At 35.8% G+C, this 27,658-nt stretch overlaps 1 protein-coding gene across 4 annotated transcripts in view; it reads right to left on the bottom strand.

Moving 5' to 3' along the window:
* CDH12 (cadherin 12) overlaps nucleotides 1–27,658 on the bottom strand; it is a 378,196-nt gene that overhangs the window by 275,799 nt on the left and 74,739 nt on the right. For all 4 annotated transcript variants that reach the window (XM_049861507.1, XM_049861489.1, XM_049861479.1 and 1 more), the window contains exon 2: nucleotides 910–1,204. In XM_049861507.1, the coding sequence (XP_049717464.1) occupies nucleotides 910–1,204 (295 nt within the window). The remainder of the gene's footprint in view (nucleotides 1–909; nucleotides 1,205–27,658) is intronic.

Below are 27,658 nucleotides of genomic sequence, written 5' to 3' on the forward strand. Positions count from 1 at the left end.
CTCTGTACAATCTTCCTTGTATATCCTGGATGGTTATAAGGGCTGCAGGGGCCTTCTGAGGAATGCCATACTTAGGAAATATTAGCAAGAGCTCACACATAAATTTCAAGATGTAAGGTAGAAATAACCAGTTGCTTTGACTTAAAAAATGTGGTAGAAATCAGAAGTAAATTTGAAACAAACTGAGGATATGATAGTGAATACTGAGGAATGAAAATAATAATTGAAAATGGTTGTTAAAGCTTGGATCCTTTAACTGATTAACCGTATAATACATTGCTATAAAAGTATGGAAATTTAAGTGGATACTGAAATAGGTATTTTATATTAAAATTCCAATTATTAAGAAAGATGATAATATAGTATAATAGTAAATTTCTTCTAATAATAACATGACAATGGTATTTGCTTTCTGGTTTGATGGCGTAACTACTGTGGATTACTATACGCACAAAGGAGAGACTGTCACCCTTCTCGAATCTATTAACAGCTACAAAATATTCAACATATCCCTTTCCATACCACTTCTAGACTCAGATGCAGTACCTGCTTTGGATAATTTTCTTTGAGTCAATAATTACTATTTCTATTTGATAATCTCCAGCAGTTTGCAGGTATCTAGAATTGCAATGAGAATCAATTTAAATGTAAAGTGAATTTTGTAATTGAACTACAGAAGCATTCTACGAGCTCAGAAAAATCCACAGGTTGGAAAACAGGAATTATACCTTCTAGTGACTGATCTTAGATTGGAAGAGAAAGAAAAGATTAAATAGAAAAAAAAAAAGTTTAAAAAATAAATAATCTTCTGGATTACAAGTTCAATTTTAGTTGTTTAAGTCAACCTGAAAAAAATAAGTGTTGAAGAGGTCTTGTAGCATGCGAGGAAATTTAAAGTTGCTTACTCACCCACAGGTGACATTTCTGGAACACTGGCAACGTAAGGCCCATCCAGGAACTTCGGCTCATTATCATTAATATCCTGCACTTTGATGATGAATTCAGATTCAGGCTCCAAGGGCTTCCTTGTCTCTATGTCCACCGCCTGAGCACGAAGGGTGTAGAAAGGTTTTTCTTCTCTGTCCAAGCTCCTTATTGCATGAATGTCTCCTGTGGTTTCATCAATAGTAAAAACAGTGCCAGCGCCGTCTCCTGAGAGGGTGTACTTAACAGTACCTTCTCCCTTGTCTAAGTCAGAATGGAGCTTTACCAGAAAGAGAGAAAGAGAGAAGAGGCGTACTCATTAGAGGATATTCTCGTATTAAAAATTCATCTTTTACAGTGTATTTACTTACTGGAAAACTTTGAAAAAAACTAACTTTAAAGTTTTTTCCACTTATTTTTTATAAAAATTTAACAGGAGGTGAAAAAATGTACAGTGAACACCCGTATATACCTATATGTTCTGCACGTTCCACATTCACCCTTTATTCTAATAGCTTATTACATATGTATCCTTCCATCCCTCTTTCTGTCCATCCAAAGATCCATCTTATTGTTGATGAATTTCAATCATAAGATGCAGACTTGAGAGGAAAAGTACAGCCCCAAGTATATCAGCATGTATAAAAAAAATTCTGTTGAAGGTTTGTTTTTTGTTTTTTGTATCCATTTGTACACAATTTTTTTCACATAATGAAATGCAAAAATCCGAAGCATGCCTATTAATTCATTTTAAATAATTGTTTTCATCGAGATAAATAGGTCATCAATACCAATTTATAAACCCTCTAAATGTCCTGAAGATAGAAATCATAGACCTGAAACCAGAGACAGACAACGCAAAGAAGCCCAGAAAACTTTTTGCCGTCTTCATTTGAGATGAAGGAGAGATTGGGCAAACCAAGATATGTTCAGGTACGCATGGTAGAGTGTTTCCTTTTAACAGACTGAGTTTGAATGTGTTACTTACTCAATATCACTCAGCCAAATACTTGGTAGAATCACTAAGTATCCTTTCAGATTCATAGAAAAATGGGTTGTTTTAATTTATTCCATTTATTTGACATCTCATAATATAGATTTATTTTTGAAAATTAGCTAATTTCTTTTGAAATTTAACACAGGTGTAGTTTACTCTACTGTAGCCTAGAATAAGATACTCTTAAATGGCTCTAAAGGGGAGGGTCAAAAAGAAGAGAAATTATCACTGTGACACGGTATTTTAGTTTTTCTCAAACCAGGGCCGAAGGATAAACGGAAGAAGGGCCTATCTTGAAGATCTATAAATTCTCGAAGGTATCTGTGTGTATGTCTATATCTAAATCATCATTAACTATATCTATCTCTATATTATTTTTTTTATTCAGATGATGATCTAAATTGTCTTTATCATTAGGTACAGCCACACGGTTTCCATGTCTTAGTCTTTGTTTATGTTTAAAAGCTCTTTCTAGTCAATGAATCACCCAAAGGAAAAATGCTAAACTCTCAGTGTCTATAGCTAATTTGGCTTTGCTTATAAAATTGTATCTATGCACTTCTAGTTTGCAAAATTTTTAAGTATGAGCTCTGTTTTCTCTTACTGCAGCAAAACAAACAAAAAACCCTTAAAGGTATTATTAATTATTCCTCAGCAAGCAGGCATTCTGTGTATTAGAGTTAGTAATAGCAAGACACAAAAATAGATTAAATATAAGCTTGACTTTGGAGACGTATTTCCTATTGAACTCAATAATATAAAATTTCAGTTCAGTAAAATAATATCATGCTTCAAATGAATGTTGTTAAAATGAATTGATTCATTTTGTGAATTTGTATTTACTTCAAAATTTGTTATGAACTTATATGTTCATACATTGTATAAGAATTGTAAGCATACAGGTTTATACCTGAGTACGTGACACAAAATTTAAAGGATCAGACAACCAGTCAGGGGTTGTAATATACTGATGTTCATTTGAAAGTTTCTATATATTTTTCTCTAGTTTAAGGAAAAGTGCTACAAATGATAGGATGAAGTTTTTTTTGTCTTAATTTTTTTTAGATTGCTGTGAATCATAAGAACTTTCAAACGTAAAATCAAGCTATAGATAAATGTTCTTTCAACTTAGGAATTTAAAATTGCAAATTTTGACTACACTATGAAAGATATTCAACAAAGTAGGTATAGTTTTTTCATTTAAAATTGGCTAACAATATGAAATACGCAAAAGTTCAACGCAAAGCAATGCTTTTATAGACTAGATCCAATAACCAAAGTCTCCAAGAATACGTGATAATACTGTGGGCAACTAGTCAAAATTCTAGGCAGGTTTTAATAATGCAATCCAAATCAAGCCACAAAAAATCTTCATTTAGCTAAAATCAGAACTGCTTTTCTTTTCAAACTGACTTAAGAATAAAAAGGCAAATGTGTTTTTAGCTCTATCCAAGTTCCAAATTAAATTCAGCTGTTGCTACTCTTCTCTAAGATTTAAAGGTGAGTTTTGCCAATTTTAGACAAAGCTTCAGAAGACATATGTAAAATGTCATTAGAAATTTGAACCAAAAATGAAGTTGATGAACTTAAACTGTGTGAGGGGATTCGAAGTTTTACATGGTTTATTGCATCGTAATACATTAAAGGAGATCGCATGCCCTATGGTGCACTCAGTACTGATCGACGCAGGCACATACAGCTTAAAGTATTGGTGGTATTTTTCGAATATCAATTCTAATATTTAATAAATGGTGTTTTCCTAATGTTGGGTGTTGAAGAGTTTTCTTTATAACTTAGTTATTAGATGATGGTATAAAGTGAAATGAAATTCTCCATCATTCTCTTACACAGAGATTAAAGAAAACCAAACCTGTTGCCATTAAGTCAACTCCGACCCATAGCAACGCTGTAGGTCAGAGTAGAACGGCCCCACAGGGTCTCCAAGGAGCGGCTGGTGGATTCGCACCCCAACTTTTTGGTTAGCAGCTGTAGCTATTAACCACTGCACCACCAGGTTTCCTACCTAGAGATACACACATAATATTAACTTTCTTACCTAGAAATACATGTATAATATTTCTCTAATTTTATAGCATATACACATGATCTTCAAAAACTAAGTGATATTTCAATAACAAACTGTCATAATCATTTTCAGTATTAATTCAAATTCTTCAGAAATGGTTTGTATTGTCTGCATTATTCACTCAATGAAATGGAATGATTCAATAGATATTGCCTATTTTTTTTCCTGTCATACACGAGGTGAATTTGCGTGTATATCTGTGTCCACATCTGGTTATTTCTTTAAAATAGATTCGTAAGAAAGTAATTATCAGAGATAAAAATAATTTTAACGAATAATAAAGACTGTTGCTGAAATGTTCCCACCTAAAATCTACACTTATTTACTTCCACCAGCAATATATAAGATAAAATAGTTACCATGTAATTCATTTATAATGTTGAACCCCCCTCCCCCCCCCAAAAAAAATTTCCCTGAAGTCAATTCCAACTCATTGTGACCCTGTAGGACAGAGTAGAACTGCCCAACTGAGTTTCCAAGGAGTGTCTGGTGGATTCACATTACGGATATTTTGGTTAGCAGTCGAATGGTTAACCGCTGTGCCACCAAGGCTCCATTTATAAGGCAACAAAGCTGGAAGTTAACACCTCAAATTTACCAGTGAAGAAACTAAGATAGAGAGAAAAGTAAGAAATTTGTCTAAGGGCACATGGATGATAAGATCTCTCTTTATCACTGTGTCTAATGGTTGACTTTTGGCAGGAAGTGTAAACAATTTGAAGCTTTTTTTTTTAATTTCTAAATTAAACTATTAACTATATGACCTAGTTTATTCTTAAAAGAAACTAAAATGTCTTCTAGACTTTTTTTTTAAATAAAAACTATTTTTTTAAATTTAAGTGTATAAACCCTTAATGACAATCTACATATACTTTAAGGTGAAGAGATGTGTTTAAAATTTTGTCTTTTTTTTTTTTTCCTTGAAAATTTCATGTAATGTAATATTGGTAAATGTTGTAAATATGGCCTGTTTTGGAGGTGACATGCTAACGTATTGCAGGAGTCAAGTCTGGTGTCAATTCATTTTCTGAAGTTTCCTGTATAATTTTTAGAAAGATATTCCTCATGCTGTATTCCTCAACGTATCTTTAATGATTCCAGTAATTGGTCTCCTTAGATGAAATTGCTTCCTCTAGTCTTTCATCAGTAGAGTTCAGGGTTAGTTTACACTGTGATTTCCCCTTCTTAATCCCATTTACTTAAGGAAGGAAGGAGGGTTCCAGAAGGAGGATTCACATGTTTTTCCTTCATTTTTGGCTTGTATTAACTATGAAAAATCACATGAAGCCATTTTTCACGGTCACTTTAAACAATGCATACAGCAAGCTAATAATTCTGTAAGGATAAAATTATTTCCCTCCAAAGCAATTTAAAAACAACAGCAAGAAATGATTCTTATTCCAGTTATTGAAAATAACTTATTTTGAAGTCGTTGCTGAATGCATTTACTGCCTGAAGCAGCCAACTCCGAAAACAAAATCTGTTAATACTGACACATGAAATACAAATTCTTCCCACAACAGAGTTGCGTAGATACTCAGTGTAGAACTATGCACTACCCAGGCTATTGTTTGTTGAAGTTGTGTTGTTGTTTCTGATGCTTTCCTAGTCGCCTCAGATCGTGCCTGAAAATGAGATGCCAAGACAGGCTTAAAAAGATACTGAGTACTAGCTTCAGAGAGTAAACAAATCTTGAATTCCAGTGTTTAAAAGTTTTGAGAAAACTCCTAAGATTAGAGTGTTTACTAGAATCTCTCTGATGATGTTTTAAGAACTGCTACACAAAAAGAGAATTCATTCTTATTTTCTCTGGACAGAAAAGGGCACATAAAAGGAAAAATGCATATTAACGTTACCATGTCCAGTAGTGATTTTATTGTCATTTGCCATTTGGCAGAATAAAAACAAACCAACTGCCGTTGAGTGGATTCCGACTCCTGGCAAGCCCATGTGTTACAGAATAGAGCCGTTCCGTATGATTTGTGGTCCCTATAGCTCAAAATTAGTCACATTGCCTAGAGGAAAATGAAAAGAACCACCATGTGTTGCGCTTATTGGGAGCTTGGGATAGTTGGGATGAGGGTGGTAAAAAACGGGGAGTTAATATAAAACATTTTCGAGGAAATTTATACAAAAATGATTTTAATAGAATTTTTACTCTTGAAATAATATTCAAAGCCACCATTTCATTAACTTTAAAATGACTCCTGACTAATAAAATTTACCTTATGTTCCTAAACTTTTTCATTCATCCTCGTCTTTATTTTCATAACTCTCCCCCACTGTCTTAGCCTCTTGGGGTTGTAATGATTTTACTGTTTTAGGTATTTTTAAAATGTTTCTGAGGATAAAATGGTATGAGATTCTGGGACTATCAGAAAACAGAAAAAATATAACCATGAATTTCATTATCAATAAAAATTTTGATTTGGTATAGCATGTGATCATAGGTACTATGGTAAATATATATACTATGGTAAATATATATATATGCATTATATACATACTTATATATTCATTTTTATTTTTTAAGTGTAGTCTCATATACTACATATTGACCTATGACCTGATTTTTTAAAGATGAAATATATTGTATACATTCTTCTATGTCAATAAACATGAATCTATTACATCTGTTTAAATGTATCATGCACATTTTAATCAAAGTACACATGAATTTCCAAAAATAAAAACAAGGAATACGAAAGAGTTTCTAATGCACAACTTTACACTTGCTATTCTCACTCTTTTTCCACAGAGGAAACCACATTTAGACTCTATGCTGTAGTTTATATATATTTATATAAAAGTATGAATATTTGTCAAATGAATTAATGTTAATATTTGTGTAATTGTCAGTTTGATTAATATCTATTAATTTGCAAATTCCCACATAGCCTTCCTTTTTTTCCAATAGAGTTTTAATGTTATTAATTTGGTTTGTTACCAAACACTAGTCTAAATCATGCATGTGTAACTTTGCCTCTGAATTCAATCCAGTCATAAGATGTATCTGGTTCTCCACTCTTAAGATCTTAGTGTTAACACAGTTATACTTCCTCCTTCATCTCCTTTTTCTTCTTCCCACCCTTCATATCCTGTATCATACAGAATCCGGCCTAAAGATTTGTGAATTTGGTCTGTTTATATGCGTCAGCCTTCAAAGCTTTGTCAGTTGGTTGATGCTAAAACATAAACTAACAGTTCTTATAATTATAGTGATATAACTATTTTTGTACCATAAACAAAAAATATACAACATCTATAAAAATACTTTATTTTGATTTTACAGGTAGAATTTTCTTGTCTACGTATTTCTGGTTTATTATATTATTTATTTTTTTTCGTATCCTCAAGGTCCTACTTCTCAGGACCATCATCGAATCACATTTTCATTACATATTTATGTTTGTAAACCCACTTTATTCATAATCCAAACAAGAACACTGTACAACTGTCAACCTGAAATTTTCATTTATTAATCTCCTGATTTGGAAACAGTATTTATGGGATCTTACGTTTTTGTGGATCTTCGTTTGCTCTCTTGTTTTACTTGCACCAATCCACTGTAACTACATGTTACTCATAGGCTGAATGCCTTTGCATAGTCAATAAAACACAGGTAAACACCTTTCCGGTACTCTCTGCTTTCAGCCATGATGCCTCTGACATCAGCAATGATAGCCCTTAAACCAAGTCCTCTTCTGAATCCAACTTGAATTTCTGGCAGTTCCCTGTCAATGTTCTGCTCCCACCATTTTTAAATCACCTTCAACAACAATTTATTTTCATATACCGTTAGATAAGTTCCACATTCCATTGTATCACCTTTATATGGAATGGGCACTTGTATGGATCTCTTCCAGTACCTGTCCAGGTAGCTGTCTTCCAAACTTTTTGGCATAGACAAGTGTTTCTAGGGTTGCATCTATTTGTTGAAACATCAAAGTTGGTATTCCATCAATCTGTGGAGCCTTGATTTTTTGCCAGTTCCTTCATTGTAGCTTGGACTTCTCCCTTCGGTACCATGAATTCTTGATCAGATGCTATATTCTGAAATGGCTGAACATCTACCAAATATTTTTTGGTAGAGTGACTGTTTATTAATTCCATCTTTTGATGCTTCCTGCATCATTCAATTTATTGCCAATACCAAAAACTAAAACCAAACCCATTGCCATAGAGTCAATTCTGATTCAGAGTAATCCTATAGAACAGAGTAGAACTGCCCTATAGGGTTTCCAAGGAGCTGCTGGCAGATTTGGACTGTCAACTTTTTGGTCAGCAGCCAAGTTCTTAACCACTATTGCCAATAGAAACATTCAATATTGCAACTCAAGGCTTGCATTTTTTCTTCAGTTCTTCGAGCTTGAAAATTGCTGAGCATGTTCTTTTTTGTTTTCAAAGTCCAGGTCTTTGCACATATCTTTATAATACTTTGCCTTCTGAGCTGCCCTTTGAAATTTTTGTTCAGCTCTTTTGCTTAAACATTTCTTCCCTCAGCTTTAGCTACTGTACATTCAAGGACAAGTTTCAGAGTTTCTTCTTACATTCATTTTGGTCTTTTCTTTCTTCTCTGTCTTTTTAATAGCCTTTTGCTTTCTTCATGTATGTTGTCCTTGATGTCATCTCACAGCTTGTCTGGTCTTCAGCCATAAGTGTTTTAACACGTCAAATCTATTTTAGAGGTGGTCTCTATATTCACATAGGATATATTCAAGGTCATAATTTGACTCTCGTGGACTTGTTTTAATTTCTTCTGCTTCACTTGTAATTGCATATGAATAAAAGCAAAGATGTCACCTTGAAGACTAAGGGCACCTGACCCAAGTCATAATGTTTTCAATCACTTCATATGCATGTGAAATCTGGATCTTGAATAAGGAAGACAGAAAAAGAATTGATGCTTTGAATTGTGGTGTTGGCAAGGAATATTGAATATACCATGGACTGTCAAAAGAACAAACAAATCTGTTTTGGAGGAAATACAACCAGAATATTCCTTAGAAGCAGGGATAGTGAGACTACATCTCACATACTTTGAACATGTTATCAGGAGGGATCAGTCTCTGAAGAAGGACAACATGCTTGGTAAAGTAGACGGTAAGCAAAACAGAGGAATACCCTCAACAAGATGAACTGACACAATATGATTGTGAGGATGGCACAGGACTGGGTGATGTTTCATTCTGTTGTACATAGGGTTGCTATGATTCAGAACCAACTCAATGGCATCTAACAACAACAACAACAACAACAATTGATGGCCTGTTTCACAGTTGGCCATAGGCCTTGTTTTGATTGACGATCTTCTCTTTCCACATATGTAGTTGATTTGTTTCCTGTGTATTACAATTAGGCCCACTTGTATAGCTGCCATTTATGTTGTTGATAAAAAGGTATTTCCAGTGAATAGGTCTTTGGTCTTGCAAAATTCTGTTGGGGATCTTCGATGTTGTCTCTATCACCAAGGCCATATTTTGCAACTACCAATCCCTCTTTGTTTTCAACTTTTGCGTTTTAATTGCTAGTAATTATCAATGCATCTTGATTGCGTGTTTCATCAATTTCAGACTGCAGAAGTTAGTAAAAATCTTCAATTTCTCCATCTTTGGCCATAATGGTTGGTGTATAAATTTGGATAGTAGTCTTTTTAACTGTTCTTCCGTGTAGGTGTATGGAAATTTTCCTGTCATGAAAAGCATTGGACTTCAGGATGGATCTTGAAATGTTCTTTTTGACAATAATTGCAATGCCATTCCTCTTCAATTTTTCATTCCCAGCACAGTAAATGATATGATTATTCCATTCAAAATGGTCATTTTAGTTTGCTTTTTAATGCCTAGGATATCAATTTTCAATAATTACTTTTCATTTTTGACAAATTCCAATTTTTCTTGATTCGTACTTTGTACATTCTTTTCAATTACTAATGGATGTTTGCAGCTGTTTCTTCTCATTTTGAGTTGTGCCACTTCAGCAAATGGAGGTCCTGAAAGCTTTACTCTAACCACTTCATTAAGGTCAACTCTATTTTTAGGTAGAAGCTCTTCCCCAGTTACATTTGTTAGACCTTATGTTGAATGTCAGAACTTAGAAAAACCCATTACTATCGAATCAATTCTGATTCATAGTGACCCTACAGGACAGAGTAGAACTGTCCCTCGGGCTCCAAGATTGTAACCATTAGGAAGCCCACTGCCAAATATTTCTCCTGCAGAGTGGCTGGTGGGTTCATACTACCAACTTTTCAGTTAGCAGGGGAGTGCTTAAACATTGTTCCACCAGGGCTCCTTTTCAATCTTACGCATTCCCTATATGTCATATATATTTTTCTCACATTATTTCTGTTTCTTTTCCTCTATTTTATGAAAAAATTCAAATTTATCCTCCATTTTTTTTTGTTTTAAGATCATTTTCAAAGGCAACACACACACCCACACACACGTACATCAAACGGACTTAATACTGTCCGAGGTTTCTTTCTTTTACCTTGAATGGTCCCTTTTACAGTATTATATCCTTATTTTGTCAACCCTGGATTTTATTAAGCCTTATAAAAGAATCTAAAATAAGGTTGCTCTGAATAAGAATAGACTCAATGGCAACAGAGTTGGTTTTGGTTTTAATTAGGATATGTGTGGTTGGGGGTGTGTATGTTTACCCTGTAATATCTTTTCTTTCAGGATGACAGTTTTGTTTTTGGAATTTGAACTCTCGTTTTTCTTATTGCTGGCTTTCCTCAAATATCGTGTGATTCTTAGCTGTCTGTAATTATAAGGGTAAATAACGTAATTTGTAGCTTTGAGCTGGTAAAAAACCAAATAATAAATTTGCTTTATTTATTGCAGTTTTGTTCTAGGGTATATAGGAAGGAAAAAAATCATGTCCTTTAACTCCAGATACTTCTCTGGGGAAAGCGCCTAATGTAATTGAGACCCATGACTGTCATAATGCTTTCCAGCTTCTCTATAGAATAAAATATCCCTGGATTCCACGGATTCTCATGGAGATGGAAGAAATTCTGTCAACAAACTGTCAGGTAATCTGTGTATTTGCCCTCCATGTTTCCATTCTGTTCTCTGTAATCACAGGCATTTCTGAATCCCTTTCAGGGTTATCCCCCCTTTGCCAAAGTCCTGTCAATGTGAGCATTTGCATGTAGCTTCTGTGAACTTGTCTGATCAGTCCTCTATTCTTCACCCACTTACTACTTTCCAGAAATTGTCTAAACTCTCTGATGACCTGTACCATTCCCAGCAGGATTAGGGTGATACTTTTTTCTCATACTATCAATTAACGATGATCTCAGGAGAGGAGTTAAAATATGTGGGCAGTTCACTGTCTTTCTCTTCCTAAACTGTGTTAAGTAAAGCTTCAAACCCAAGGAAAATTGAATTAAAGGATTCATGCAATGAAAATGCATTGTCTTACTATCTAGACTGAATCAATTGTAAAACGTTGCTGTATTTGCACTATTTTTTATGTATAGGCTCTTTGAAAATAAGGTCCTTTTCCCACATAATCACAATGTCATTCTCTAACTTAAGAAAATTCATTAAAATTCTTATCATCACCTAATAATGAGCCTGTATTCAAATTTCTCTGCTTACTTCTCTAAATAGCTTTTGTAGATATTTATTAATTTTATTTTTCATTAACAAGGACCCTAGGCAGTTTACAGTACTGTGCATTTGTGTGTGTGTGTGTGTGTGTGCCTCTTCACTCTCTTTAAATATAGATGAATTGCCCTCTTTAATATTTATTTATTTGCATGTCGTTATCTTTTTCAGGAAAGTAGACCTCCATTCTGAATTTGTCTAATGGAACAAAAAAATTCCTGCTGTGTCCTCTTTTAAGTCTTTATTATGTCATCTGCTTTACAATATCTCTTCTTCAGACTCAAAGCATGTGAACAAATATGTCTTACTTAACAAGGAGATCCTTATAACATAAGTTACAGATATCTTCTACCAGAAAACATCTGTTGCTGTCGAGAGGATTCTGACTCACAGTGGCCCTATACAGCAGAGTAGAACTGCCCCATAGTGTTCCCAAGGAGTAGACGGCAGATTTGAACTGCCAACCTTTTAGTTAGCAGTGGAGATCTTAACTGCTGTGCCACCGGGGCTCCATCTTCTGCCAATCATCTCTATAAACATAGTCACGTGTGTAAAAAAGTTCCCTGTACAGGGTATGTCTCAGTAAATTTTGACATAATAATAGCATATAAATGTTAGTACTCATTACCAGTTTTTAAAAATCTCTATGAGTCACACAACAGAGAACCCCTGAGGGAGCAGGAGATCAGTGGGATGCAGACCCCAAATTCTCACAAAAAGACCATACTTAATGGTCTGATTGAGACTAGAGGAATCCCGGGGGTCATGGTCCCCAAACCTTCTGTTGACCCAGGACAGGAACCATTCCGGAAGACAACTCATCAGACATGAAAGGGACTGGGCAGTGGGTAGGAGAGAGATGCTGATGAAGAGTGAGCTATTTGTATCAAGTGGACACTTGAGACTGTGTTGGCATCTCCTGTCTGGAGGGGGGATGGGAGGATAGAGAGAGTTGGAAGCTGGCAAAATTGTCAAGAAAGGAGAGACTGGAAGGGCTGACTTATTAAGGGGAGAGCAAGTGGGAGTACGGCGTAAGGTGTATATAAACTTATATGTGACAGTTTGACTTGATTTGTAAATGTTCACTTGAAGCTCAATAAAAGTTGATTAAAAAAAAAGTAGGAGCTCAAAATATACTTATTGAATTTCTTTATAAGATTTAGTGATAAGCACTTTTGCATACATACACATTTGTCAAGAAAAAATAAACGAGGAATGGGAAAAAAAATCTCTATGAGTTGGAATCAACTCGATGGCAATGGGTCAATGGGTTTATGATTATTAAGGATGTAGAATGATTTAGGTAAAAAAAAAAATAGAAAGGTAATATGCTTCAGAAGTTCACACACGACATGAGACTTGAAGTAACATTGGAACTTTTTCATGTACATATAGGATTCATTCCGCTCAACTGGCCAAGATGAGCATCACACTATCTATGTGAACATCTTTGAGCGAAATAATTTTTTTGTGCACAATGCAAACTACTTTTGCTGTGTGTGTGTGTGTGTGTGTGTGTGTGCACATGTGTGTGTTTTTGGTAAACTTAAAATATATTTTATGCTTCCTTTTATTTAGTTTCTTATTAATGCTTATTCTACTCCAAGGGATGTTAGAGTGGCCATTATATTAACTACAAAGCCATTAGATTTTGTTTAAGATATTGATTATAGACAAAAGAAGACCAGACCCGAAGATGATCTATAACTCTGCCTGAGCAATGTTTTAATGCAAATTTCCCTCTTTGTAAAACCACTGAATGCACAGGAATAATTGACATTCTCTGCCACTCTGCTCTCCAGAGAGGATTCATTGTTCTTCCTAGCTTGATTGTTGCCTTTGAGCAAAAGGAATACCACTTTACAAGGTTAGGAATTTCCTTTAACAGCCCAATGTGAGCTGAATATTCCCCTGCTTGACTAACAGACCCAAAGCTATTTATCATTTGGAAGTATTTCACCTTCTATTTGAGAAAGTAGAAATCCATTTCAAAAAGGCCAAACCTCCCCAGAGGTATGCCAAGAAGAGCTAAGAAGAACAAAGACTATTTGCAATGCTTGGGAGCAACAAAAGCTGATGTGCTAAGATATTTTATACACCCTGTTAAAAAAGAAAGTATACAATTCACCCAGTGTTGCCTTTCATCTCTCTTTTTTTCTCCTTGAATAGTGCATATGCATTTTCATGTCAGGGTCATCCAAAATATTTTCTCAGATTGACATGTTTTATAACGTAATCTCATCCAGATTATATTACATCATTTGATAGTGTATTTCTCTAAAAGCTGGAGAGATCACTGTCTTCCTGCCTAAATTTAGGAAAAATATAGAAGGAGAAGGTTAAAATACATTTCTTTCTTATATTCCAAAAGCTGTAAAATATTTTTCATAAAACCCAGATTTTAAGTAATAAAATATGCCTAGACAATAAACTATTTGACCAAATTATCAATAATGTAATCTCTATTTGACTAAAAGTGAATTTTATATATGATTTCAAAGAATGTGTGCTTTTTTAGAATAGTAGATATATTTTTATGACAAAAATCAAAAACCCACTGCCGTCGAGTTGATTCCGACTCATAGCAGTCTGGACTAAAAAAAATAATACTAATAATCACATTATTATATTATAATGGCATTATTAATTAATTAATATAATTAATTTTATTAATTATAATGGCATATTTTATAGTATTATTATAAAGATACCTAAAAAACACATTGCCATAGAGTCGATTCGGATTCATAGCTACTCTATAGGACAGAGTAGAACTACACAACAGAGTTTCCAAGGAGTAGCTGGTGGATTCAAACTGCCGACCTTTCGGTTTACAACCATACCTCTTAACCACTGTGCCATGTATTATTAAAAAAATGTATTATTACTAACTACTATTTCTCTACTTCAGTTGCTTTTATTATTAGTTTTGTCTCAATATCATGCTCTGTGTTATACATTTTACAGGCTTTATTTAATTTTCAAACTACCAAGAGATAAGCTAAAAAAATAAATCCAATTAACAAAAAAAATTTAAATCAATTTCTAAGAGTAAAATGTAAAATTTGATTTTCAAAAGCTGTATGTCCTGCAATAATCACTTTAAATATACATTTAATAACCTCAATCATGCAGATAAACCTGGATCTTAAACATAATATAAAATAAACCTCATTTCTCTCTATCTTTATTCTTACAGTCCTTTTCATTTATATTTTATTTTTCTCCCATTTTTTTAATTTTTCTATTTTAAACATGTTTTGATTTAATATTGTAAAGTGTCTTACATAAAATGAATAAAATTATCACTATTGACATAAGTATAAGTAAAAAACCCACCCATTGCCGTAAGATGTAAAAAATAAACTAACCCACCCAAAATCCTGCATTCTTTTGACACAATCAAAAATATACATAACTGACAAAAAAAAAAAGAAATAGGTAAATAAAAATGAATGTCCATAAAGATTAAAACATCTCTTAACTGTATTAACCAAAAACACCCACTAATTGTATTATACATTTATATTCCTTATTTGCAGTATATTTCAATTGGCTTTAAACCAAATAACTTTGTCTGTGATATTAATTTCAATCTTTTGTTGACCAAATCCTATCTGTACATCTTAACACTACATTTTTACCCACTGGAGAACAAAGGAGAATTCCTGGGTCTCAGGGCACCATCTAAAGAAGGTAAAGTAGCAACAATTACGCCATCTGGCTTTCTGTCCAGAACTAAGACCTTTAATAAACCAAAACTAAAATCAAACCCTTTGTCATCGAGTCAACTACAATTCATAGAGACCCTATAGGACAGAGCAGAAATGCCCCACACAGTTTCCAAGGACCAGCTGGTTGATTTGAAGCCAACCATTTTGGTTAGCAGCTGAGCTATTAATCACTGTGCCACCAGAGCTTTAAAACCATTAATGTTCTTCCTTTTTTCATACTGTCGATATTGTTGCTGGGTGTTGTCAAGTGGATTCCGACTCATAGCCACCCTAGGTACAACAGCAAAATACTGCTCAGTCCTGTGTCATCCTCATAATTGTTTCTATGCTTGTGCTCATCGTTGCAGCCACCGTGTCAATCCTCTGCTTGAGGGTCTACCTTTTTTTGCTGACCCTTTACTTTACAAAATATAATGTCCTTCTCCCGGGACTGATCCCTCCTGATAACATGTCCAATGTATCTGAGACATAGTCTTGCCATCCTTGCTTCTCAGGAGCATTCTGGTTGTACTTCCTCCAGACACATTTGTTCATTCTTTTGGCAGTCCGTGGTATGTTCAATATTCTTCGCCAACACCACAATTCAAAGGCGTCAATTCTTTTTCGATCTTATTCATCATCCAGCTTTCAAATTCAAATGAGGAGACTGTGAAAACACCATGGCTTGAGTCAGACATACCTTAGACCTCAAGGTGACAGCTTTTCTTTTCAACACTTTAAAGAGGTCTTTTGTAGCCAATATGCCCAAAGCAATGTGTCTTTTGATTTCTTGACTGCTGCGTCCATGAAATCCTTGACAATCTCAATCTTTTCATTGTCTATCATGATGTTGCTTATTGGTCCAGTTGTGAGGGTTTTTATTTTCTTTATGTTGAGGTGCAATCCATACTGAAGGCTGTGGTCTTTGATCTTCATCAGTAAGTGCTTCCGGTCCTCTGCACTTGCAGCAAGCAAGGTTGTGTCATCTGCATATCACAGGCTGTTAATGAATCTTCCTCTAATCCTGATGCCCCATTCTTCTTCGTAGAGTCCAGCTTCTCAGATTATTTGCTCAGCGTACAGATTGAATAGGTTTGGTGAAGGGATACAGCCCTGACATACACCTTTCCTGACTTTAAACCGTGCAGTATCCTCTTTCTGTGTTTGAACCACTGCCTCTTGATCCATGTACAGATTCATGAGCATAATTAAGTGTTCTGGAATTCCCGTTCTCTGCAATGCAATTCATAACTTGTTATGTTCCACACAGTCGAATGCCTTAGCATAGTCAATAAAACACAGGTAAACATCCTTCTGGTATTCTCTGCTTTCAGCCAGGGTCCACCTGCCATCAGCAATGATATCCCTGGTTCCATGCTCTCCTCTAAATCCTACTTGAATTTCCGGCAGTTCCCTGTCAATATACTCCTGCAGCTGCTTTTGAATGATCTTCAGCAAAATTTTGCTTTCATGTGATACTAATGATATTGTTTGATTATTTCCACATTTGGTTGGATCACTTTTCTTGGGAATAAGCATATATATGAATTTCTTCCAGTTCACTGGCAAGGTAGCTGTCTTCCAAATTTCTTGGCAAAGATGAGTGAATACTTCCAGCACTGCATCCAATCTTTGAAACACCTCAATTGGTATTCCGTCTGTTTCCAGAGCCTTGTTTTTCCACAATGCCTTCAGTGTAGCTTGGGTCTCTTCCTTCGGTACCATTGGTTCCTGATCACATGCTGCCTCCTGAAATGGTTGAATGTTGACCAATTCTTTTTGGGATAGTGACTCTGTGTTTTCCTTCCAGGAATTTATGGAATATCAATCAAGCTGTTTTAGCAAACGGATGCAGTGCTGGAAGTGCTTGCTCATCTATGCCAAGAAATTTGGAAGACAGCTACCTGGGCAAAGGACTGGAAGAGATTAATATTTATGCCTATTCCCAAGGAAGGTGATCCAACCAAATGTGGAAATTGTATCGTTAACATCACATGCAAGCAAAAAGCAGTCGCAGCAGTATGTTGCCAGAAATTCAGGCTGGATTCAGAAGAGGACATGGAACCAGGAATGTCATTGCTGATGTCAGGTGGATCCTGGCTGAAAGCAGAGAATTCCAGAAAAATGTTTACCTGTGTTTTATCGACTATGCTAAGGCATTCGACTGTGTGGGTCATAACAAATTATGAATTACATTGCAGAGAATTCCAGAACACTTCATTGTGCTCATGAGAAAACTGTATATAGATCAAGAGACAGTTGTTAGGACAGAACAAGGGGATACTGCATGGTTTAAAATCTGGAAAGGTGTGAATCAGGGTTGTATCATTTCACCATAACTATTCAATCTGTATACTGAGCAAATAATATGAAAAGCTGGACTCTATGAAGAAGAACAGGGCATCAAGATTGGAGGAAGACTCATTAACAAACTGCATTATGCAGATGACAAAAGCTTGCTTGCTGAAAGTACAGAGGACTTGAAGCACCTACTGATGAAGATTGAAGACCACAGCCTTCAGTGTGGATTACACCTCAACATAAAGAAAACAAAAATCTTCACAACTGGTCCAATAAACAACATCATAATAAAAGGAGAGAAGATTGAATTTGTCAAGGATTTCATTTTATTTGGACCACAATCAACACTCATGGAAACAGCAATCAAAAAATCAAAAGATGCATTGCATTGGGCAAATCTGCTGCAAAGCACTTCTTTAAAGTGTTGAAAAGCAAAGAAGTCACCTTGAAGACTAAGGTGTGCCTGACCCAAGCCATGGTATTTTCAATTGCATCACAGGCACATGAAAGCTAAACAATGAATAAGGAAGATGGAAGAAGAATTACCACCTTTGAATTGTGATGATGGCGAAGAATATTGAATATACCAAGGATTGCGAAAAGAAGGAACAAGTCTAACTTAGAAGTGCAGCCAGAATACTCCTTAGAAGCAAGGATAGCAAGACTGTATCTTACATACTTTGGGTACTTTATCAGGAGCGATCAGGCCCTGGAGAAAGACATCATGCTTGATAAAGTACAGGGTCAACAGAAAAGAGGAAGACTCTCAAAGAGATGTATTGACACGGTGGCTGCAACATTGACCTCAAGCATAACAATGTTTGTGAGCGTGGCGCAGAACCGGGCAGTTTTTCATTCTGTGGAAGGAAGGAAGGAAAGAAGAAAAGAAGGATAAAAGGAAAGAAAAAATGCATGTGTAGCAGTAACAAGATTTTCCAAAAAAAAAAAAAAAGTAATAGTAATAATTTATATGAATGCATATTTTCTTCACAAAACATAAATAATTAGCATACATTTTATGCATAAAAAAATTTGATAAATAAAAATGTAGTTTCTTCCTGTATTTCTTCAATTTATTAGTGTATTACTCTGCAAAGTGGTTTATCCAATTACCGAGAAAGTCAGAGTTCTGTAGTATCAAGAGGCCTATCTAATTTAAGCTAGTTAATGAGTTTTCGTTAGGTGAATTCAATGATATATTTTGAGCAGGTTTTGCTTTGTGCTTTCAGGTATGTTTCCTGATCAGCCTGTAGAACATTGTCTATTAACAAAAAGCAGGCGGTCTTTTTCCCCAATCACTAGTTCTCAGGTTGTTATACACACTTCCATCTTATATCATCCTATACTACTCCTCCCCTGCCCCGCTATTATGTCTCCCAGAGTTCAAAAAGGAAATGATTATCTAGTTGGAACAATAGTTTTAACCATATTAAAATTGAGAACGTTTTTATCTCTATACTGTTGCACTGTTCTTTGCAGAATTTACATCGTACTGGCATGATCCCAAAGAATTGAGATGAAAATATAAAGTGACCCCCCCCAAAAGGAATTTATTCTAGTTATGATACATAGTATCAGTGGTTTTATTTTACTCTTAAATGAGTACAAATTTAGTTGAATGATTTTTTTTCTTTAAGAATAGTTAGTAATGCTACAGTTATATACTTAAATCAAACCCTTTCATTTAATCTTATACTTGCTCTTACTGATGAACCCTCTAACCCTATTTTTATCCTTTCTATCATCTTTTTTTTTTTTTATCATCTATTTGGACTTGTATCTGTGTTGGTTTAACTCCAGGGGTTATAGTTTCATTTTCATAAGAATGAGGGATTAGAAATGATTGGACGATACTTAGTCATTTCTGTGTCCTCCTCACTTGATAAAACACAGGACACATAGTTAACATTTGTTGTTGTTAGGTTCTGTGGAATCACTTCTGATTTGTAGCAACCCTGTGCACAACAGAATGAAACACTGCCTGGTCCTGCGTCATCCTTGTGATTCTTGTTATGCTTGAACCCATTGTTATGCTTGAACCCAATGAGTGCAGCCACTCATTGAGGATCTTCCTCTTTTTCTCCGACCCTCTCCTTTACCAAGCATAATGCCCTTCTCCAGGGATAGATCCCTCCTGACAACATGTTGAGATGAATTATGTGAGATGAAGTCTTGCCATTCTTGCTTATAAGGAGTGTTCTGCCTGTATGCTTTCCAAAACAGATTTTTTCCTTCTTTTGGCAATCCATGCTATATTAAGTATTCTTCACCAATACTGTAATTCAAAGGCTTTGACTCTTCTTTGGTTTTCCTTATTAGTTATCCAGCTTTCACCATAATATTTACTAAGGGTTTAATGAATGAATGAATCAAGAAATGAATACATGCACAGATACCTTGCATGTTTTATTGATTTTAGCGTGTAGATAGCATGCAACCTGGAATGGTTGAAAATCCATGATCCTAAGTGTCATATATTTGGGAGTTAGAATCCCACTGGCATCACTCATAACCTAGGTGTTATTGTGAAAGTTATTAAATTTATTTGGACATCAGCATCTCTTTATGTAAAATTTGGATTATATTTACTATAAAATTTATATAGGAAATTATTGAGGATACTGTAGAGAATATCGCATAATGTCAGTTTCCCTTCATTGTTCTCACTTTACGTTCACATGAGCCCAGTTGCAATATTTGTTTCCACTTATACTAATTTATATTAATTTATAAAGTGATTGGATCCAAAAAAGTAATAGAAAACCTTTTCAAACTGCTACATTTCTCTAGACAGTTTTCTAAAGTCTTTACATGTCTTCACCCAATTTACTGTTCACAATGACCTGTGAAGTGTATGCTATCATTATCCTCAGTAGCATAGGAAGGCTAACTTGGCTCAGAACAAATAGAAAGATGACGAACTGAAATTTGAACCTATATATGATAGGAGCCCTGGAGGTGCAGTGGCTAAGTGCTTAGCAGCTAACGAAAAGGTTGGCAGTTCAAACCCACTAGCTGCTCTGTGGAAGGAAAATGTAACTGTCTGGCGTGGAAACTGCAGTGTGATGGATCTCTTTTATATGGCATGGTCTTGTAACTTCCACAAAATGATTGGGTGGGATTATGAAAATAAGTTACTTGTGGTCCACCAAGGGGATTGGAAACCTTGCTAATAATGCAAATAAGGTGCATGGCACTATTGTGGGGGTGGTACCGTGCAAATAAGATATATGGAATTCTAATAAGTGAATTGGTGAATTTTGCGATCGGACTAGGCTTAATATGAGCCACTAGAGGTGGGAAGGGGGAACCTAACTGCCACTAAGAAGAACATATGGGAGCTGAACATATCCTTTGGGCCTCAGATTCCTGTGCTCGGAACCTTCTACATGCAGGAGACAGAAAGGGTTGTAACACTAGAGACTATGAGAGATGGGAAGAAGCAGTAGTGAAGAAACCACAGCAGACGAGGCAGCAGAAATCAGGAGACTGGAAGGAGATGGCTCTGTGGGCTTCCTGGTCCATGGACTGAGAAAGCTGACCACCTTCAGGCAGGAGGCTTATTGGCGGAGTGGGGCATATCCAGGTACTTGTCAGCAGAGCTAGGCTAGCTGACCCACAGGTTAGAGAACTGAGTGTGTTTGGGCCAAGGCTTGCTGGCAGAGTGGGGTGCCTCTGGGCGCTTACTGGTGGAGCCTAAGACTTTCTAAAACTTGCTTAAGATGGGCAGAGGCCGGACCAGCACAAGAGTGCCAAGAGGCCAAGGGTCTGAGGGCCAGAAAGATGTCTACCTGTGGCAGGATTGAGAGGAGGCTGTCCTGATCTGAAAAATGTATCTTGATCATTCATGAACCTGAATTGTAAACTGTTACTTCTCTAATAAACCCCACAACTGTGAGTATGGCCTGTGAGTTCTGTGTGGCCATTGCAACAAATTATTGAACGCAGCAGAGAAGTAGAGAGTGCAGTGGGAGGGATAGTTGGTGTCAGAATTGGTAAAAAGGTTGGAGAGAAGAGATGTGTCTGACCTTTGGCTCATAGCAATCAGTTTTGGGCTGTTGATCTTGATTATCCTTCTCCCTTGTAGAGTTAGAGGAGGTCAGATGCCTCCACCACACCATTTTTATAGAAACTCTAACCCAATGAGGCAAAACTACTCTGACCTACAAGATCTCTTTGAGCCACAATTGACTTGACAGTGATGGATATATATATATATATATATATATATATATATATATATATATATATATACATGCATACTTATATTCTTTTCAAGAATTAATTGTGTTCTGAATTTTTCACTGATGAATGTGTTTTTAGTAGTGGAATGCATGCTGATTAATGGACCCTGTTTAAATTTTTGATTGGTATATGAATTTTGATAAATATTATGTGAGATACAATTATCTATCGGTTACTGGTGGCAATCTGGGGCCACGATGTACGGGACAACAAGGGCTTACGATTGTGGGAGGCACAATTTATTGTAGCCACCTTCCACCTGATTACTTTGAGCATCTCTGATTTTCTATATATGACACACACACACAAAAAACAAACCCACCAGGGCTCCTTAACATAAACATGCTTTCAAGGCTTATCTAGCTGTACAAAAGGGAAAAGAGACAAAGATTTGACCCATTCACACGTCCTGGATGCACGGCTTCATTCCTAAACCTTCTACTTTAGAAGAACATTTCTTTCTTTTTTCACCATAACACAAGCTCTTACGGGGGGGGCAGAGTATACTTTCAGAGGAACAAGCAGTTTCCAAAGAAACTGGAGAACCCGAAAATGTTTATGGGCACATTCTGTCCCAGGAATCATAAAAGAGTTAAAACTTTAAAAACCAAGTCTGTCTTGAGAGAAAAACCTGAATCTTTGATCATATAATTGGATTAACAACCAATACACACTACTCAAGAATAAGTTTTATACACAGAAAACCCTAAGGAATCTTCAAGAAAACTACCGAAACTAATAGAAGAGTTCAGCAGAGTATCGGGATACAAGATAAACATACAAAAATCAGTTGGATTCCTCTACACCAACAAAAAGAACATCGAGAAGGAAATCACCAAATCAATACCATTTACAGTAGCTCCCAAGAATATAAAATACTTAGGAATAAATCTTACCAAAGATGTAAAAGACTTATACAAAGAAAACTACAATACACTTCTGCAAGAAACCAAAAAAGAACTATATAAGTGGAAAAACATACCTTACTCATGGATAGGAAAACTTAACATTATAAAAATGTCTATTCTACCAAAAGCGATCTATATATTTAATGCAATTCTGATCCAAATTCCAATGACATTCTTTAATGAGATGGAGAAACAAATCACCAACTTCATACAGAAGGTAAAGAGGCCCCGGATAAATAAGGCACTACTGAAAAACAACAAAGCAGGAGGCCTTACTCTACCTGATTTTAGAACCTATTATACCACCACAGTAGTCAAAAGAGCCTAGTACTGTTACAACAGATACATAGACCAATGAAACAGAATTGAGAATCCAGACATAAATCCATCCACATATGAGCAGTTGATATTTGACAAAGACCCCAAAACAGTTAAATGGGGAAAAGACAGTCTTTTTAACAAATTGTGCTGGCATAACTGGATATCCATTTGCAAAAAAATGAAACAAGACCCATACCTCATTCAATGCACAAAAATGAGCTCAAAATGGATCAAAGACCTAAATATAAAATCTAAGATGATAAAGATCATGGAAGAAAAAATAGGGACAATGTTAGGAGCCCTAATACATGGCATAAACAGTATACAAAACATTATTAAGAATGCAGAAGAAAAACTAGATAGCTGGGAGCTCCTAAAAATCAAACACCTATGCTCATCCAGACTTCACCAAAAGAGTAAAAAGATGACCTACAGACTGGGAAAAAGTTTTTAACTATGACATTTCCGGTCAGCACCTGATCTCTAAAATCTACATGATTCTGTTAAAACTCAACTACAAAAAGACAAATAACCCAATTAAAAAATGGGCAAAAGATATGAACAGACACTTCACTAAAGAAGACATTCAGGGAGCTGACATATACATGAGGAAATGCTCTTGATCATTAGCCATTAGAGAAACGCAGATCAAAACCACAATGAGATTTCTCACTCCAACAAGGCTGGCATTAATCCAAAAAACACAAAATAATAAATGTTGGAGAGGCTGTAGAGGGATTGGAACACTTATACACTGATGGTGGGAATGTAAAATGGTACAACCACTTTGGAAATCGATTTGGCGCTTCCTTAAAAAGCTAGAAATAGAACTACCATATGATCCAGCAATCTCACTACTCGGAATATATCCTAGAGAAATAAGAGCCTTTACACAAACAGATATATGCACACCCATGTTTATTGCAGCACTGTTTACAATAGCAAAAACATGGAAGCAATGAAGGTGCCCATCAACAGATGAATGGATAAATAAATTATGGTATATTCACACAATGGAACATTACGCATCGATAAAGAACAGTGAAGAATCTGTGAAACATTTCATAACATGGAGGAACCTGGAAGGCATTATGCTGAGTGAAATTAGTCAGTTGCAAAAGGACAAATATTGTATAAGACCACTATTATAAGAACTCGAGAAATAGTTTAAACTGAGAAGAAAACATTCTTTTGTGGTTACCAGAGCGGGGAGGGAGGGAGAGTGGGAGAGGGGTATTCCCTAATTAGACAGTAGATAAGAACTACTTTAGGTGAAGGGAAAGACAACACACAATACAGGGGAGGTCAGCACAACTGGGCTAAATCAAAAGTAAAGAAGTTTCCTGAATAAACTGAACGCTTCGTAGGCCAGCGTGGCAGGGGCAGGGGTTTGGGGACCATGGTTTCAGGGGACATCTAAGTCAATTGGAGTAATAAAATCTATTAACAAAACATTCTGCATCCAACCTTGAAGAGTGGCATCTGGGGTCTTAAATGCTAGCAAGCCACCATCTAAGATGCATTAATGAGTCTCAACCGACCTGGATCAAAGAAGAATGAAGAACACCATGGACACAAGGTAGTTAAGAGCCCAAGAGACAGAAAGGGCCACATGAACCAGCGACTACATCATCCTGAGACCAGAAGAACTAGATGGTGCCTGGCCACAACCGATGACTGCCCTGACAGGGAACACAACAGAGAACCCCTGAGGGAGCAGGAGAGCAGTGGGATGCAGACCCCAAATTTTCATAAAAAGACCAGACTTAATGGTCTGACAGAGACTGGAAGGACCCTGGTGGTAATGGCCCCCAGACCTTCTCTTCGCCCAGGACAGGAACCTTTCCCAAAGCCAACTCTTCAGATGGGCAATGGGTTGGAGAGGAACGCTGGTGAGGAGTGAGCTTTTTGGATCAGGTGGACACTTGAGACTAAGCTGGCATCTCCTGCCTGGAGGTGAGATGAAAGGGTTGAGGGGATTAGAAGCTGGTGAAATGGACAGGAAAAGCGAGAGTGAGGGAGGGAGTGGGCTATCTCATTAGGGGGAGAGTAATTGGAAGTATGTAGCAAGGTGTATATGGGTTTTTGTGTGAGAGACTGACTTGAGTTGTAAACTTTCACTTAAAGCACAATAAAAATTATAAAAAAAACGTTTTGTGATGTCATTTTTATTTTGGGCAAAACCAGTTTTTTCTTATTATGGATGCATAAATGGAGATAGTTTCACTCAAAAACACTTTGGGCTGCCCATTAGTGATTGCAGCAGGCACTAGAATAGAGAAGCCAACTTAGTTCTTACTCTCGAGAAGCTAGGAGCACAGTGGTGACCAACACACACCACAGCACAAAGCTATTCATTCAAAATATTTTTTCTCTTTACAGTTTTTATTCCACTCCAATCATGGTTCCACACAGAAATTTAATGTTAGCATATACTGTGTAGCTTTAGAAAAGCATGTTGTAATTGTGCTTTTGTTTAGTTTAAGTGGTGTTACGTCTAAAGTTATATAAAAAAAAAAAAAAGTTATAATTACCCTAAATATATACTGTTGTTGTTAAATGCCATTGAGCCATGACACTGAACCTACGGCGCAGTGATACTATCTATGTACAACAAAACAAAACACTGCCCAGTCCTGTGCCTTCTGACAATTATTGCTATGTTTGAGGCCATTGTTACAGCCGCTGTGCCAGTCTATCTCATTGATGGTCTTCCTCTTTTTCACTGATACTCTGCCAAGCATAATGTCTGTATTCAGGAGCTGATTCTTCCTAATAAAAATGTGCCAATATGTGAAATGAACTCTTCCCATCCATGTTTCTAAGGAGCATTCAGGTTGTGCTTCTTTCAAGAATTGTTCCTTCTCCTGGCAGTCCATGATGTAGTCAATATTCTTCGCCAACACCATTACACAAATGCATCGACTCTCCTTCAGTCTTCCTTATTTCCTTTCCAGCTTTTGCATGCATATGAGATGATTGCAAATACCATGGCTTGGGACAGGTGCACCTTTGTCCTTAAAGTGACAGTTTTGTTTTTCAAGACTTTAAAGAGGTCTTTTGCAGCAGATTCGTCCAATGCAATATGTTTTATTTCTTGACTGCTGCTGCCATGGGCATTGATTGTTGATCGAAGTAAAACGAAATCTTTGACAATTTCAATCTTTTCCCCATTTATCATGATGTTGCTTATTGGTGTAGTTGTGAGGATTTTCGTTTTATGTTGAGGCGTAATCCATACTGAAGGCTGTAGTTTTTGAACTTCACCTGTAAGTGATTCAAGTCCTCTTCACTTTAGCAAACAAGGTTGTGTCATCTGCATATCTACAGGTGTCTTAATTATATATTTGAAATAATTAATAATAAACTGGAAAAAATTAATAATACATTGATGAGGATGCATTTTACTATTATATGAATAAAATATTTCAAAGAAAAATGACTTTCTAAGGTTCTGCACATTGCTTATACCATAATTTGCTTTGAAACATGTAAAATCCATTATACTAAAAATATAATGGAATAACTCGATTTAATTTAAGGGAATAATCATTAAGATGTGTACTTCCATTTTCACAATGAACTTATAAATACATTATTAGATGTGTGTGGATATATGTGAGAGCGTATTTATGTGTGTGTATGTATATATGTTGTATGTAAGAGAAAATGAGAGTATTTGGATGTGTTTGCATGTACCCACTTACAAGTTTATACAGAATTAATAAAAGGTTAAGTAGGTACACGTAATGTAAAATCCTGCTCTTAAGAACCCAATTTTAAGTTACGGTGTCTGCTTATTTTCAGGGATGGTTTGAAGGTGACCCATTTTCTGTATGCAGCCCTCTCATTTCTGTGGCGATTACTTTGTGTATCAAAGCACGAAGCGACCTTACTGAAGTCTTTTATTTCCTTTCCTCACTCTACAAGAACCACTTTAGATGTATTTTGAAAGAATGATTTCACAAAAGAAGGAAGAATAAATCCAAGACCTTACACAGCTTTCTTTCTTTGTATTATGAATCAAATTGTTTTATGTCAAACTTACTGCTTAAAATTCATATCTCATTTTTCTATCCTGTTATCATAAAGATCAAATTGTTTATAAAATAATTTATGTACTCAAATATCAATTATTTTCCCAATACTATGAAAATAAGCAATCCTAAAGATCAATTTCAATATGTTAATGAGAAATACTGACAGTAACTATCCTGTGTGAGAAATGCATTAAGTTGCATCTGACTTCTAAATACGGGTTAGTCAGAGCTGCTTTTTAAACAAGCTCTCATTACAAACAAATTGAAAACGGATAGTTCTCAGGGTTCATTTGTTTTCCAGTAGGGCTAATAGGACTCCCAAGAAACCTCCAAAAGGATAATAGCCCCACACTGAACCCCGCATTGACTTTGACTTAAAGGGAACTAAAAAAAGAAAGAAAGAACAGAAAAATGCTCTCACACATGCCATAACCTGAATTTTGACTACATTTAACAAATATGTACTTTTGGGGCCAGACTGAAATTAACTGATTTCAGGCT

Source organism: Elephas maximus, chromosome 2 (genome assembly GCF_024166365.1).
Source record: "Elephas maximus indicus isolate mEleMax1 chromosome 2, mEleMax1 primary haplotype, whole genome shotgun sequence".
Classification (NCBI taxonomy): Eukaryota; Metazoa; Chordata; class Mammalia; order Proboscidea; family Elephantidae; genus Elephas; species Elephas maximus.